The sequence below is a fragment of the Lytechinus pictus genome, chromosome 10 (genome assembly GCF_037042905.1).
Source record: "Lytechinus pictus isolate F3 Inbred chromosome 10, Lp3.0, whole genome shotgun sequence".
Classification (NCBI taxonomy): Eukaryota; Metazoa; Echinodermata; class Echinoidea; order Temnopleuroida; family Toxopneustidae; genus Lytechinus; species Lytechinus pictus.
The window spans coordinates 29907042-29924467 of NC_087254.1; the positions used below are offsets into that span (position 1 = coordinate 29907042).

Below are 17426 nucleotides of genomic sequence, written 5' to 3' on the forward strand. Positions count from 1 at the left end.
TTCTCATTATAATTTCTTTTCGTGTGTGTGTGTGTGACAATCGATGTACTTAAATGTTTTGTTACATGATATTATACACTAATGTTATGTACAAATGTTGTGAAAGAAGAAAATAAACGAACCATGAGACATGAACCTAGTCTGCAGGCACAGACCCTCATTGGAACTTTGATCAACAAGTGTGCCTCCACGCAAAGACTAGCACATACAAAACTTGCTGTTCCAATACTGAGCGAGAGAGCCTTCAGTACACAAGGCATGAGTAGGCTGCACAGTCAGACCCTTAACTCGAGTGGAGGGTTTGCCCATTAGACTACCATGAACCAATCCATGAGGCGCCTGATGTGAATTCTGTGATTCGACTTCTCCGAGATATATAGCGCCAACTAACGATATAAACAAAATAGTGTACGAAATTATTTCTTTTAAAAAATGAAAAAAAAATCTATTCAAACCCGGGGGGGGGGGCACTTAAATTGACAAGTGGATACCATGCGTGACCAAAAAAATACGTGAAAAGGATCTCTTTTTCAAAATAAGGCACATTACGTTACATACTCCAAGGATGCCAAAAACACTAAAATAATGAAAAAAGGATTTATTCGCTAAGAAAACAATGTGTTTACGATACAACTTGCGATGGTATAAAAAAAAGACTAAAATACTTTATAAAGGATATACTTTTTGCCCCAACACTACGTGTTTAGGGTCCGATTTGACTGAGGTGGTAACTAAACGCAATGTAAGCAAAGGTAAAGCCGAAGTCCGTGACATAACTCGAAGATATCGTTGTACTTGTTTAGGGGGTCAATTCAGGGAATACTGCTTGTCAATGGTACCGTTCTGTTTCCAATACTTGTTAAAGGTAAGATTTCACGCGCCAATACTTGTTAAGGGGTGCATTTTCAGAACATGGAAAATACTTGTTTAGGGTGCTTTTCGAAACCCCATGGTCACGCACGGTATCCACTCGTCAATGGCCCCCGTCAGTGCCCCCCCCCCCTCCGGATTCAAACCTCATCCGACCTTACTTATTTACTTATAACAGTTGTCATTCCGGCTATACCGCTTATTTACTGTAAATATTCTTATTTTTATGTATGGTCGTACTTCTCTTGATTTTTTTTTTGTAAATATTATGCTGATTATTTAATATTTTTAATGAATTTTAATTGCAAGAAAAAAAATAACAATCTGTGAATTTCACTTTAGTCCATGTCATCTTCAAAAGGAGGATCGGGAGAATTCATTAAAGAAGAATACTACTCAAAAAGGAGAAGAAAAAAAAACCAGACAAGATTATAGAGGAAAGTTTGCTTGTAATCATACAAACAATAAGAAAGTTTCCAAAATTCAAGTATTTTGAAAAGTTTCAATTGCTATATATTATATATAGGGATTTGAAGTCGGCTAATATAAGGTTATAGTGATGTATTTAGAGTACATTGTAGGCAGGGTTCAACACCTCCACATCAAGGCCACTGCACACCTCATGACTGGTCTGCGGCCCGATTTTGGAACAAAACGTAGTAGTGATAATTTGATGCGAATGTTGAGATATTGAAAATCTTACGGTTTACAGTTTTAAATCATTGTATAAATTATGTGTATAAAAATATACTCTACATTCACATTTTCAGAAAATATTATTTTCTTTTGCGTATTAAGCAAAATGCGTTTTGTCCAAAATAGGGTAATGGATCAATCGTATGGTAAATTATCGGATGGTCTACTACCACTTGGTCTACTTAACAGTTCGTCCAACTTCACATAGTTTAAACCCATTTCGTCGACAACCAGTTCGTCTAATATCCAATTAGTCTATTTAATTTCCTACTTGGTCTAATATCCAATTCGTCTAATGAGTAGTTGGGCAAAAACCATTTAGTCTAATTTCCATTTGGTCTAACACCACTTGGTCTAATTTCCACTTCAAATTGTCACTTGGTCTAATTTTCATTTCGTCTAATTGTCATAATGGTCTAATTTACACTTGGTCTAATTTCCATTTAGTCTAATCTCTACTTGGTCTAATATCCAATTTTTCTAATAGCCAAATGGTCTATTGAGCAGTTGGGCTAATCGTCAATTGGTCCAATTTTCATTTCGTCTAATTTTCATATGGTCTAATTTACACTTGATCTAATGTCCATTCAGTCTAATGCAAAATCATTCATTACGATTTATTTGATCTAAAATTAACAAATATTGTCATGGATAAATAAATACTCCATGCATCAGTTAATACATGTCGCCAGGATCCGGAGGGGTAGCCGGGGTAGGGCGGGCGCAAAACCTCTCCGTGGAGGACTTCCGATGACGAGATAGTCGCTCATCGAATGAATTATTATTATCAAATGTAATTCTTGTAATTAGGCCTAAATCGAATATCTATGATGCTGAAAATTATATCATACTCATAATCATTACATCACCGCATGCACATTTACAGATTCTAAGTATTGGGTGAACAATAAGTTAGGGACCTTGTAGCTTATAATGGTTGAATGCCGAATGGCGGGGGTTTCATCAGAATAACATTATTATGAAGAAAGGAACGAAAATACAATATAATTGATTGTGTGGATACGATACGTATCTGGTAAACATGTTTATGCCTCTTTTATAATCATTGTTATGCTCCATTACGGACGATACTTGAACTTGACGGAAAATAAGCATTATAGTTATTATGATGCAGTTTGGGTATTCTAAAAGTTACAAAGCCATTAGATGATGTAATTTTGTTTAGAATATTTTGTTAGTACTTATTTATCTAATCTTCTCATTCTTTTTTTGTTTTGTTCTATTTCTCACATTACACCAACTGCAATATAGACCAAATGAATAATAGACCAAGTGAGGATTAGACGAAATGGTATTAGACCAACTAGTATTAGACTAAGTGACAGTTAGACGATAAAAACCTCTCCTTCTTCTTCAGTTCTTCTTCATCAACTTTTTTTAAAAGGTTGGGCTTCTTCATTCAACCTTTATCATTCCCATTTCCTCTTAATTCATTTTTTGCTTGTTCTTAGTATTCCTTTCCCATACCCTCTCATTTCTAATTTATATTAAAGAAATGGATAGGCCTAATATAAGGTCTAGAGCGGACAACGTGCAATGCAATATTAAAATTTTACAGTGCTCAGGTTCAAAAATAAAAAAGAAAAACACAAATAACATGAATAAACTGTATGTATGATGGCCTATAATGGGAATAGCCCAACAAACCATTATCCAAAATGGAAATTAGACAAATAGGAAATTAGACCAAGTGGCATGTAGACGAAATGAATGTTATAGACTGTCTGGAAATTAGACGAAGTAAAAATTAGCCCAAGTGGAAAATAGACCAACTGCACATTAGACCAACTGCAATATAGACCAAATGAGGATTAGACGAAATGGTATTAGACCAACTAGTATTAGACTAAGTGACAGTTAGACGAACTAGTATGAGACCAAATGCAATCAGACCAAGTGACAATATAACACATTAGACAAAATGGCAATTAGACCAAATGAAAATTAGACCAATCGGCTATTAGACCAAGTGGTCATTAGACTAATTGGCTATTAGACCTAGTGGTCATCATTAGACTAAATGAGAATTAGACTAAGTATATAGGTTTAGCCCGAATGTGTTTAGCCCATCTGTAGATTAGACCATGTGATCTACATGTATTAGACCAACCGTCAGTAAACCAATGGGAGAGAAGCTCCTACACCATTGTATTATCGCAATCATTTTTCATTTGTGGGTATGAAAATGGACGAAAATACGCCCCTCCCCCATTGTGTTTTTTTTTGCAGGAGTTTCTGCATTTATTGTAAAGTCGAAATAAATTTACAATACATAAACATAATCGTAGTATGACATTAAAGTACATTGCAATGTGACAAATTTATAGCAGTGTCATAACAAAATTTATACATGAATACGATTTAAGGATAAGACAAAGTAGTGAAAAACAAATGCAGTGGCAAACTATAAGGAAAATAAATGCTTGAGTAATATCAGCCAATGTGACTAGTTCAAACATGTTAAATAGCGCCATCACGGGTTTGAAGGCGTCAACCTTTTCAACATTGTCAGATTATATTCTACGCCTGACCTGAGTTCATGAAGAGGATAAATATAATCACTAAACAAATAATGCAAGCGCGAAGTATATTTATCTGAAAAGGGGACATTTTTCGAACCGTTTGAATTTTAATGATGAGGATAAGTATATCGGTTAAGAAATTACGTGAACGCAAAGCGAGAGATAAATTTCGTTAATACTCCTTACGGTACAGTTACTTGAATTTTTTTTACACATTTCTATTGTTTGAGAATGATATATATCTTACTAAACAAAATAATGCAGGCGTGGAGTGCAAGCTGAAATCCGACCTGAACGTACTGATCACAAAACATTTTCTATCCGTGAACATGAACCATAACTAAAACAAATAATGAGCCGAAATGTTTGTTATCTCGACTTGAAAGGGATGATTTTAAACATTTTGTAAAAAACTTAATAAAAGTGCGAGTTGCGAACTGAAATATATGATTCTTTATTGACTTGAAAATGAGACATTTCAAGCGCCATGAAATCTTTATGAAGTACCTCATAAATGCGTTTTAAAATTACATTTTTAAGCTGTAAAAATTGTTACTGTATCTGTATCAGTCACAAAGTCATGACACCAAAATCCCCAAAATGCAATTTTTTGTTCATACATGACCGAACATTGGTCTTTTGGGGTCTAAATTATGGTGTCTAAAATGGCTTGCGCTAATATAAATGAATTGGACACAATTCAAGCAGCAGTTTTGATAGAGTGATCGTAATCAAATCATACTCTTTGCAATTATGTATTATTATGTTTGATGTTATATTTGCCGATTCCATTCAACATTTCATTTTTCATTTGTTTTATGCATAATTTAGGATGTGGAATAGATTCATAATTTCAAGAGAGAATTCGACTAAACTTCTTACTCGAAGTATACTAACGAAGGATTAGTTATAGCTAGACCAAGGAATTACCAACAATTGATATACTGCAAGCGATAGCTTTCTCATTCAAAATGTAAATGGTTAAATCATGTAGTCAAGAAGAAGAGTTGTAAATGAATTAATTTCCACCTCATTCCATTTTTATCATGGGAAGCGGGTGACACATCGTCTCTCTTCTCTCCTTCATTTTTCTTTTTCCCCATTTTCCTTTGATTTCCTCTTTCATTTTTCAATAGCAGGGCCTGGGTAAATATACCGCTATTATTATTATTATTATTATTTCATCCCATTTTCCCTTCTCTCTTTCCGCGACTGACTGATATGTAGACCTGCATGGATTTCACGTATTATAAATACAATACAATACAAACAGACCGAATTAAATCATTAGATTCCTAGTAAATAAACATTAATAAGAACAATAATGTTCATTCCTCGGTTGATTTACAGACGTCTGTAGACGTTCTTCCAATAGTACTGTTCTTGAAAAGACAAATATGAATATGTAACTGTTTAAGTAACAGTATCTGACGAAAATGCAGAAGCTATAAGCGACGACATTGTGTGACAGGGCCTTTAAACGATGGGTCTCTCTCTCTTTCTCTCTTTCTCTGGCTCAAGTTCCTACATGTTCACGTTACCGTTATACTCTTTCTCTGCAATCTCCTTTCCCCCCTCTCTCTCTTTCTATCTTCCTCTCTCTCTTTCTCTCCCCTCCCCCTATATGAACGGAAGCCATATACATCATGTACATGGCAACTACAAAACGCTCGAACAAATTAGTTCACTTGAGATGAGTCACGGCGTCGGGCTATTTTTGGCATGCAAGGATGGAGTAATATAGAACATGTATTACAATGATCTTACTCGTCAACTTGAAATGTGTTACAGCAACAGGTGCATGGATATAGCAATATATTTTTCTTCAAAAACTTTGATCTTCATTCAGTGCCGTTGAGCCTTTCTCCTCGATCTTCAACGCTTACAGTCACGGTTAGAAATAGGGGGAGACTTTTTCCCCATGGTAGAAGCCTGTATCATAATTATGACTTTCTTTAATACAATCAGGAGAATTTTTCTTTTCATCGCAATAAGTTTTACTGTATAATCTATGGACAATGATGGATAATGGGGGGGGGGGGTAAATTTACATCTATATAAAGCTTCACAATAACATAACATAAATAAAAACAAAGAAAGAAATTGAAACTATCTCAAAGTTGTGGTCACCCAAACTTACGCAACATCATACCCTTCAAGCTCTCTGTAGTGAATGGGAAACCCCAAGAATCGATTTAGTTGCATTTGTAAGTAATTTAAAAGCTCTTCATCAGTATTCAAAGAGCAAGTACACTAGCTTTTACACAAGAGGAAGGGAGCATAAACTCTTCAAGGATTGAAAGAAAGATACATTTTATTTGCTTTCCCCTATAATCATGATGAATATTTTAAAGAATGATTTTTAGTTACTCCTCTCTTATGTCATTAAAAATGCATCCTTTTCTTTTCTTGATCAAGGGACCTGTTGTATTATACCTATTTGATATATCATAAAACATGACATATTTAGTAATAAAATAATCTAAAGAAGAAACAGAACATCTTGCGACGTCTTGATTTTCATGGGAATACCCCCCTCCCTGTCATTTTACATGTGTTTTGTAATAGCGAGCGAATCTTTGTGTGTGTGCAACCCGAATTTGAAAAAAAAAGTAGAATCATTATTTGATCCAGATCCGTTGGATTGTTCCTTATCATCGATACACTTATACAAGGTCTGAAAGAGCTAGATTCTTTTTGTAAAAAGCAATAACTGTAACAATGATGAAAAATTGATGGCATCGTCATTCAGATTAAGCCTACGCCTGCATAATAATTGTATCTTTATTCATTTGAGAATGAAGGTAATACCATCGAACAGAGCAATTGAAACTTATGTGGTTTTTTGATGACACAATTTTCCTTACTTTCAGAATGTAAACAAAAATTCCCTTTCTCTGTAACTTCCTCGAATTTCCTTTTCAAGGAAATTGAGCAATGGTAACGAGCAGGACCTTTCAAAACTGAATGTAAAATAAACGCTAATCGATTTACGTGCTGATGGTACTACAACGTAGCTTTGAAGATCTTGAATATTTATAAGAGCTTTGTCATGTTTGTTAAGAAAGTAACAATAAAATACTGTATGTATGTCTATATCTATGTATTTGAAACGTAGATTGAAACAAAACCAACTGTCTACTTATAGTTAAGATAAAATTCTAAATGCCTATTTAAGGGGGGGGGGGGGTGGGTTGATGTCGATATGTTCGTGTCTGTTATTTTTTTGCCACTATTCTATTTGTGTTTTTAATTGTACCATAGTGTAGTAATCAAGGGAGTCGGCTTTGACAGGTCAATGGCCTTTCTGACTTCCTACATCCGCTACATTTTCTTTTCATTTCTTTTATATTTCTATAATTTTTTATTGCTTATACTGTGATTTAAATTCTTTTATTCCTTTGTTGTTGTATCATATTATACTTGTACATATGTTTGTATGTTTTTAAAGGATGTCAAATAAATGAATTGAATTGAATTGAATATATATATATATATATATATATATATATATATATATATATATACATATATATATGATGAATATAAATATAAAGGTCTCGAGAATGAGAGGGGGTCGCAGGAAGGACGGATGAATTATCATTGATGACCTAATGATGATAATTAATGCTCGTTTTCAACATTCGTGACTGAACGCATCCATTGTGATGTGATATAATGTCAGTCACAAAGTTTAACCATGATTATGTTTACTTCGAATCCGTCCCTATAGCAATCAATTAGAACGTAGGTTACTACTGTATTCTTTAACTTGATATACATAATTATGCAGGCTTGTGGTAGCTATCAGAGAATTATCATACGAGTACTGACAGGTTCGGAATCTACGCCATGCCATTGACTGACATGTTATCTGAGTTATTTATAGAATCAAGGAATATCTCCCCGAGAGGGTTTGTGTGGATGTTTACTCTGTCTGTGATACAGGAAGCCACCAAAATGATCCAAAACGGGAGAGAGTAGTAACCCTTATACTCTATGTAGAAATGACACGAGGAGAACGTTGCAAAGGGAGCGAATGTAATAATCTTATAACGACATGTTGTTAACAAGACAGCGGATGTTTTCATTTTAGGGTTCAACCGTGTCGGAGGATGCACGTTCATTTATGAGCCAAGTGCTTCGCGCCTTACACACTCGACCAGTGTGTTATTTACGGAGACCCCTACTCCTAATGCTTTCCACGCAGCTACAGAAAAAAAGGCGGGCTTTGCTGTCTCCCTACGACAAGTTGCATCGGGAGATCGGAATCTCCTCATCGCACGCACGATGTACGTCGATGAATGTACGTGAGCATCTCTCCCTTATCAGATCGACGGAAACCGACGCCGCGGCATCTTGCAGAATCCATTCTAATTTATGAAGCCATCCTACGCAGCAACAGGGAAGAAAACAGTGGCCATTTTGTTGTGCAGTACATCTCATTTTAACCTTCAGGAATAAAGGGTATATCGTCTCGAAAGAGGTATTCCGTCCCATTGGTGGGGTTCGTTTGTGACTCTGTGTGTTTGGAGTCGCACCACCGCCCAGGTATTTATACACACCAACGTAAAACATTCCGAAGATAAGGAGAAAGGTATTCATATCTGGTACTGATATAGAGGTCTGTGGTTGATGTTATTTATCGTGTGTTTTAGTGCAAATGGGCTCAGCGGGTCAGAGCACTGACCACGCTCCCAATGAGAATATCACATCTCACTGTGACGACATCATCCTCATATCACTTTATGACAGAAGTTAGTGCAGTTTAAAGAGTCGGTTTCGATTTGAGGTCTGTCATTTCCATTGTCATCAGTTCATATGCGTTTCCCATCTGTTTCTGGATAGAGTGATCACACCGTCAATATACATAAGCCAACAGGTCTGTGCTGTATGCTTGGGATAATAAACGTATGGCAAAAGAGAGAGTGTGAATATATTCATTTGGAGATTAAATGGCCAGTGTTCTTGTATCACGAACAAGTGCACCAACAACCAACATGAATGGCATATCGGACTCAGATGGGGAAAGCCCCACACACATGCAACAGGGAGGGGGTTCCCCTTGTAAACCAGCCCGACAGCAGGATCCAAGTGGCGCCGAAACCTACGTGAAACTTAGTCCAAACGATCTTGGTGCCACTTGTGAAGGACTGGCTATGATGCCACACCATGGACAGTCAGCTTCTAAGCAACAGCTGGGTGGCGGGAGCATCCAAAATGGTTGTGAAGGGGCAGAATCCTCACCAACAGGACATGTTCTTTTTACGGCTCAAAGCTTCGAGGAGCTCTTCCTTGACAAGATCTTCTTGCAAAGACTCTTTTTGTACCTCACGCCGGTAGAGCGTTGTGGACTCGCACACGTTTGTAAATGTTGGAAGGATGTTTTGTACCAACCAATGTTCTGGAAGACGGTCACACCGATCCTTCATCGCAGAGACTTGTACGAGGAACAGGACGATGGCACCAAGAATTTTACATCTCTATCGAGTTTCGAGCTGCGTGGTTTTGAATCAGTTTGTTTGGTCAGCGTTTCGGATTTGGACATCTGTGAGTTCATTGACCATTGTCCACGAACAAAGAAGTTCCTACGCGCCATTTCACTTAAACGCTCCACGGTGACCGATGCTGGGTTGGAGGTCATGTTGGAGCAACTTGGGTCCGTGACATCACTGGAGTTAAGTGGATGTAACGATTTCACGGAAGCGGGACTTTGGGCCAGTCTTCAGCCTAGGTTAACATCCTTGAGCATCAGCGATTGTATCAACGTCGCAGATGAGAGCGTCGCGGCCATTGCGCAAAGGCTTCCCCACCTGCGTGAGCTGAACCTTCAGGCTTATCATGTAACCGACGCCGTCCTTGGCTGTCTGGTGGCACAGAGATGTGGCACCTTGACCACTCTAAGGCTCAAGTCTTGCTGGGAACTGACCAACCAGGCTGTAGTGAACCTTATTCACTGCCTGCCTCAGCTCACTACTCTTTCACTGTCAGGGTGCAGTAAAATCACAGATGAGGCTATTGAGCTCATAGCAGAGAATCTTGGCCAGCTCAGGTGTCTAGATCTCTCATGGTGCCCTCGTATCACGGATGCTGCTTTGGAATACATCGCATGTGATCTGCCTAAGCTAGAGGAACTCACATTAGACAGGTGAGTTTTGTGTGTTGACAGTATGTTTATATTATTCGATGACTTAGTATCTATATCATATACTTTTACACATGATGTATTTATTAGATGTGCTTGGAATGATTACTCTGAATATGTTTCAAAATGCGTTGTGGTCAGATGATGAGTATCGCGGATTCGCAGGTTTAAAGTAACCAAACAGATGAATGGGTGTGTGTTAGAAAGATCATTATCTCATATAACGTCGGGATAACGTCACCCCCAATCTAAATGAACATCTTCAGTGACACTGTAAGACGTGTAAGCAAATTATAACAGGAATGAATTGTTAACATATTAACAATTTGATGCAAGATGAACATGAATAAACTGCTTTTAAAGCACTGTGATCTTACAAAATGAATGACGCTCTCCTTTTTAAACAATAATGGCTATCAGTAGAATGTGATAGTGTTGAGTCTTATGTATTTTGATGACATCATTATTAAGTACTTACGAAAACACTATTTGGTTCTATAAGATTTCCTAAATAGATCGCTCTATAGCAATACTAAGAACATGAAGATGAAAATACGAATAGGATCTTGGTGACATGATTTTACGAGAAGGATGAAGGTTACGTATACAAACTGCATTTGTGATCTTTCAATTGGGTTTTCTAATTTGTTTTGCTTTGGCAAACTCGAAGTGACCAAACGGACAAACAGGAGTATCAATGAATACAAAGGCAGCATCCTTGACGTGCATGGCCGAAATGGAAATAAAAACAGAAAACGGAAAAAAGAAGAGTAATCAGAAGTGGCAGAATCTTATCTTTCGTGGAATAGGCTTTGAAATATAATGTACATGTATATAAGAGTCATGATAGACATGATAGAATTCGCTTAGGTTTTTTTTAAGCGACCAGCATGAACATTGAACGAAAATAGACAAAAAAACTCATTCATTATGTACCAGACGACGCTTCAACAACGAAATGTCATTTTTTTTTCAGTAATAGCCACACACATGACACAATTTTATCGAAATGTCAGATTTGATTTTGATAAAACTGTAAAGTCATTGAGCAATTGTATATACCAGTGTCCTGTAATAAACATATGATGTATAGTTGCATTACCATCTATATTTCATATCTGCCATAAAACTTTTAATCCTTTATTAAAGGACAAGTCCACCCCCACAAAAGTTGACTTGAATAAAAGGAGAAAACCCACCAAGCATAACACTGAAAATTTCATCAAAATCGGATGTAAAATTAGAAATTTATGACATTTTAAAGATTCGCTCAATTTCACAAAACAGTTGTATGCACGTCTTGGTCAGTATGCAAATGAGGGGACTGATGACGTCACCCACTCACTATTTCTTTTGTTTTTCATTCTATGAAATATGATATATTTCAATTTCTTCCTCAGTGTCATGTGAAGAAAAAATTTATTCCTCCCTGAGCATGTGAATTACTATTGTCTTAACATTATATGGTTCAGTCAAGTTGGTCATTATTGCCAAATATGCCAAATAATAAAAAACAAAAGAAATAGTGAGTGAGAGACATCATCGTCTCTCTCATTTTGCATATCACCGAGTTGTACATATAACTGTTTTGTGAAAAATTAGCGAAACTTAAAAATGTCATTATTTTACATCCCATTTTGATGAAAATTTCAGTGCTGTGCTTGTTGGATTTTTCTCTATTTATTCAAATAGATATTTTTCTTGGGTGGACTTGACCTTTAATGTAAATGTATTTTTAATATTCTTCTATCGCAACCCACCTCCCCTCTTCCCTCCTGCTCTCTCTTTCTCACTCTCCAAATGAAATTCTGACGAATCCCTTTTAAACTGAGGGGATTTCCATCGGCGTTCAAAATAGGAAATTATATTTCACCATGAGTCACACGATATATACAGGCACGCTCCCGATATTTTCTAACCCCCTTTCAGTATGAATTAGGCACGCCGCCTTAGAAAATGCACAGACAGTGAACTGAGAATTACTTTCGAAACAGAATTGATGTCGTTGACCGCGAATTATCGTCAACCTATTCAAAATGGATGTCGTCCGCTATCCAGATCGTCGGAAAATGTAGAAGATCGAGATAAGAAGACCCAAAGTTCAGACCTAAATTTGATCTATAGACTATATGAGAAAAATGTATTTAGTCATAGAATTAACAGAATTGGTTTCCTCGAAGGTTTCACGAAAAATAATTATCATCATCCCCTATTTTTTTTCACCCTAAATTGCTAAGTAAAAAGAAATCTTATTAAACAAGCAATATTATGCAACCGGATTTACATTCTGAACTGGGTCTCCTTTTTATAAAGATATTAATGAACAAATGTTCTACAGAAATGTTGCAGAGCTATTACACTGAACATTGCAAGTTTCATATCTGATCCTTCATAACTATTTTTTTTAAACGATTATAAACGTCCTGTTTTTCCCCATGCTGTCTGTTCCACCTTCATCTACAATATGAAATTTATTCTTCTTTTTAAGGATTTTATAATGACAAGCACATTTTTCATGAAGACCATTTTAACCATATGCATACCCGAATTTATAACCAGTTATTACCCATAATTTTTTTTGTTACTTTTTGGTAAGGATTATGAAAGAATGTATTGTCAGATCATGAAGGAGAAGTGTGAAAAGGGGAATATTTTGTTGACATTATAGAAATAAAATTGAATACTTTATTCAGTGTGAGAAGGCAAGGAAAAGCAATTAGACGATGATAATAAGAGAGTAATACAAATAGTTTGCACTAAAATGAATTATAGCATTGGATATTTTTTTAACTAACGGTATAGTGTAGTAATTTTACATCGCTAGATTCATCAATGGCTGGTCATCTGAGGGCTATGTATAGTATGATGAACCAGATATAATAATCTATGGAACTCACAGTGGGAATAGATTAGAAACCATGGCAATTAGCAATCTAAAGCCACTGTTTCCTGCGGGACCAAGAGATGACGTCATTCTGGGTATAATGTCACGGTCCCTATATTATACTGACGAATGTAAAAATGGGTTTTGTTCAAAAGTATCATGATTATTCTTATATCTGTGACTTTCATTGATATCAGGGGATTTGTGATTCAGAGAAAGTATGGATTAAAGACACCACATTGAGTGAGAATGATATGCGATATGATAATGTGTGTGTAAACTGATAGTTTTGATACTGTTATTGTATTAATCGTGTTAATTATTATTCCAGCGCTGACGTAAATTTTAGAAGAACATTACTATAATAAAAAGAAAATGCAAACAAGAGAAACCATTGTCTATAACTGTATAATGAAGTAAATAGCTTGTTGAAAAAAAAGCACATGAGCATTCATTTAGAAAAACAATGTAGTTGAATTGAAATCGCAATTAATATAGAATATTTAATCTTACCCTAAACAGCGAATATCGCGAAGATGTCTCCTCTATGATGACATGTTAAGAAACCATAAACTATGAAGCATGGTTAATAAAGGTATCACTTTGAGCTGATTTTGATTTGGTTTCATAATGAATAAAATCATACAAACTCAAGTCATAAGATACCACATTAAATTGACAAATTAAAATAAAGACCAAACTCCATACCAATGAAGAAAGTGAATGGTTTCTTTCCTCATATTTTTTCGATGGATAGTTGTCATGTAAGTACAGAAGGGGCCAAGGAAGTATTTTTGTGAAAGCATTTTCTGTCTTTGTTTTCTGCATCAAATTTCCTTATCGAAATATCGGGCCCACTGGATAACATATCATTTTACCACTGATTATTCCGTTATTTCAAAAGGATGGGGCAAATGAATATCTTGTAACAGAAAATTTTCCCTTATTGGCCCATTATATGCCACTCATCAATTTGATCGAAAAAGGCGATAGTTGTTAAATAAATTTCAAAAAATTTTAGGCCCCACTCTTTAATATACATGAAATAAATGCTCTTTATGTGATTAAGTAGTGTCAAACCTCGAAGTGTTTTAACTTTACAAGCTCTCCAGATTCTGTATAATCGTTAGGAGCTAGATGTTTTCCTTTCCTTAAACGGAATGAGACAGATATTTTGGTCAATACATCGTTATGTTATTCGATCTGGAGGAGTTATTTCAGTAACTCTAAATTTAGTAAATCCAGGAGTATAAGAATTTACTCGAAGCAACCATAGCATCTCCTCAAAATGCCTTCCGCTCATTCAATACTTTTTGAGGTATCGCTCACTCGTTTTTGGCGCTTTATTTGCCCGTGGAAATCATGACGTCACTGATCGTCTGCTAAATCGCCTGTTCGTCAGAAGCAGAACATATAATGTCCCATCCCCTGACGTCACTCAAAATATAGAATTCACTAAGAGTAAGATGGCTGAAGGCATAAAGATATTGTATAATTTCTTCGACGTCAGTATCCTTAAAGAACATGTATGGTAAACAATTTATTTTAAGATTTCCCCTTTCTTAATTTACCGTTTTATTTACTGCATCTTTTCTCTGTTCCATCGCGTATATTTTGTGTTTCTGAGTTTCTTTTGGATCTCTAAGATAAGACGATCGAAATCTAGGCTCTAGGCGTAGAATGCCCACATTTTATAATGCAAAACCAAGATTGCTCTTTTCAGGACACAATGCACATCAGGTTTCGTTGGTAGTCTATATCCAGTGGTGTAATGAGCCAAAACATTTTAGGGGGTACAATATGGCGCATGTGGCAAAGCTCCTTCAAAGTTGAGAGCAATCGAAATAAGCGAGCATTTTTTTTTGGTAATTTAGAATATAACTCTATTCTGTGATAGACTTTGACATAAAAAAAAATGATAACATACTTCTCCCATTTATTCCCCCTTTTTTGAAGGGGGGGGGGGGTATGTGCACTTAAGCCCCTCTCTTTGTGCAAGTACACATGCTTGATACATGAAATATGACTGTTTACATGTTTCCTTCAAAGCCATAATCATGAATATAATCATTTATTTCTTCCTGCTTGTGATAAGATTTCAAATAAATTGCAATTAATCTTAAAAACTGTAATAAGTAACTATAAAAACTTCACATTGTAATAACACAGTGTCACGATGCTAATTTACTATATTTCTATCTCACTTCCCCTTCTCTCTCTCTCTCTCTCTCTTTGTTAAAAAAAAATTACACTTCCATATTAGTCTTTATTATAGACATGGTAGGTGCATAAAATATTTGAATTATAATCTGACCTTTTTCTCATTTATGCTACGTTGAATACCGATTATATTTCATGTTGGCTTTATCCCATTTTTGTCCAATTTAAAAACATGCCCTCTTTAATATCTTTGAAGCGAAAGTGCATCATGATGTCAGGTATTATGATGAACAATGAAAAAAAAATATTGAGGAAGAGTTAATGGCGAAAGTCTGTCAAAATAGGCAGAGATCTAGTTTTCGTTCGTCGTTTAAATTTATAATTGTATTTGCTTACCTTTCAAATTACTTCAGAATTCCACAAATTAGTATTTCTTTTTATTTGAAATGAATTTGTTTTCCTCATATCAAGGAGTAACCAGTAACTCCTTGGTTGTTATATACAAGTGTGCATGAAATGAGTTGTCCCATTCTATACCTAATCAATCACAATTTTAATATTGTAGAATTTATCGTTTTACGATGGTGGAAGCTCAGCTCACGAGTGATATCACGGAAAGAAATTTAAGAAAAAATAACGGTTTTATTGTTTGACGAACAGTAGCATAATGAGCCAAAATTCTTGAGGGAGTGGGATATGGCGTATCGCATATTGCAAAGATTTTTTTGCAAAGATTTTGACATAATATTCAGAAGATAATATCATATTTCACCCTTCTCTCTTTCCTTTTCTTTCCTTTTCTATTTCTATTTCTTTTTCTTGGCCGTGAGAGGGGGTATTGCAGTTTTCTCTGTTGATCTGCTTTTATTTGATACACATGTGTTTAAAGATTTTTATTAGTGTGAATGACCTTTATTCATTGGAATCGTAAACGGAAACGATTATTGTAAAATAGGTTTAGATGGTAATGATGGTTCGTGATTCACCGGAGTAAAAACAAAATTATTATGAAAAAATATAGTTTTAGAATTACCCTTAAATGGGGATTTTATATATCGTGAATCGTAATTCGGTGGAATATAAAAAGGAAACTATATATTATGGAGAAATTGAAAGTTTAGATTGCTCTTTAAATAGACATGCTACAGTGATTCATTTCAAGGAGACTATTATTGAGAAATTGAAAGCGATGGAAAGGGATATTAGATCAGAAATAAAAATCACTGTATCACTGTATCACTGTAGCAAATATGAACCTTTCACTGTTGAGCAGTATTATGAAATAATGTCCATTCTCCTGAAGACGCCAAGAACACACTTGTCGAAACGTCGAGATTGGGTGATCCTTTTCAACACTTGCCCAAGAAAGATGCATGGTGTAATGTGAAACCTACTACACAATTCTTCTTCGCCAGGGAAACCTTTAGAAGTTACAATTATTTCCTAGTTATAGAAGCGATATTTCCTGCAAATTTAATTCACCATATAGGTCATTTGAATTTTCGAATTCAATTGAACTATGTGGTGACATTAAAAAGTTGCGCGGCCCAAACCAACGTGAATTTCATCACCGATTCATTATTCTCTCCGTATCATCATTTGGTGTTAGAGACATATAAGCTACATAATGAAGAAAATCGTTAATATATATAAATATCTAAATTCTAAAAAAAAGTTTCATTCTATGCATCTCAATATTTCTCTGTATACGTCCCAATACAGTTCTCTATTAAAAAATGATTTTGATAAGTGGAGAGGAAAACTCTTCTAGAACCATGCAGCAAACTGGAATGAATTAAAAATTTAGCGTAAACAATGCATTGAATAAATTAATAATCATTTTTTTAAATATTCATTGCTGGATTAACTGGATTTTTAAGTGCGTCAGAGTTAAAACTCCGACGCACATCAATTTTGCCAAATGATGTATTGTTAACATTCAATCCCGAATTATTTGAAATCAATGAACGTTAATTGTTTGGAGTTTGTCAGTCATGATGGTTGAACAACCATCTATAATTAACAGATTAAAGAACGTCGTCCTGTCGTAAGACAACCGGGATAAACCGTAATACGTCTCTTGCATTCCTTCACGAAACAGAACGAAAATTTTCCAAACTTGAAAAGA

The 17426-nt window shown here is 35.5% G+C and overlaps 1 protein-coding gene across 1 annotated transcript; it reads left to right on the forward strand.

Moving 5' to 3' along the window:
• The first annotated feature begins 7954 nt into the window (after positions 1-7954).
• On the forward strand, positions 7955-17426 carry LOC129270082 (F-box/LRR-repeat protein 16-like). The gene has a single exon (XM_064106161.1). The coding sequence runs from the start codon at positions 9065-9067 to the stop codon at positions 10259-10261; it is 1197 nt and encodes a 398-aa protein (XP_063962231.1). The 5' UTR covers positions 7955-9064; the 3' UTR covers positions 10262-17426.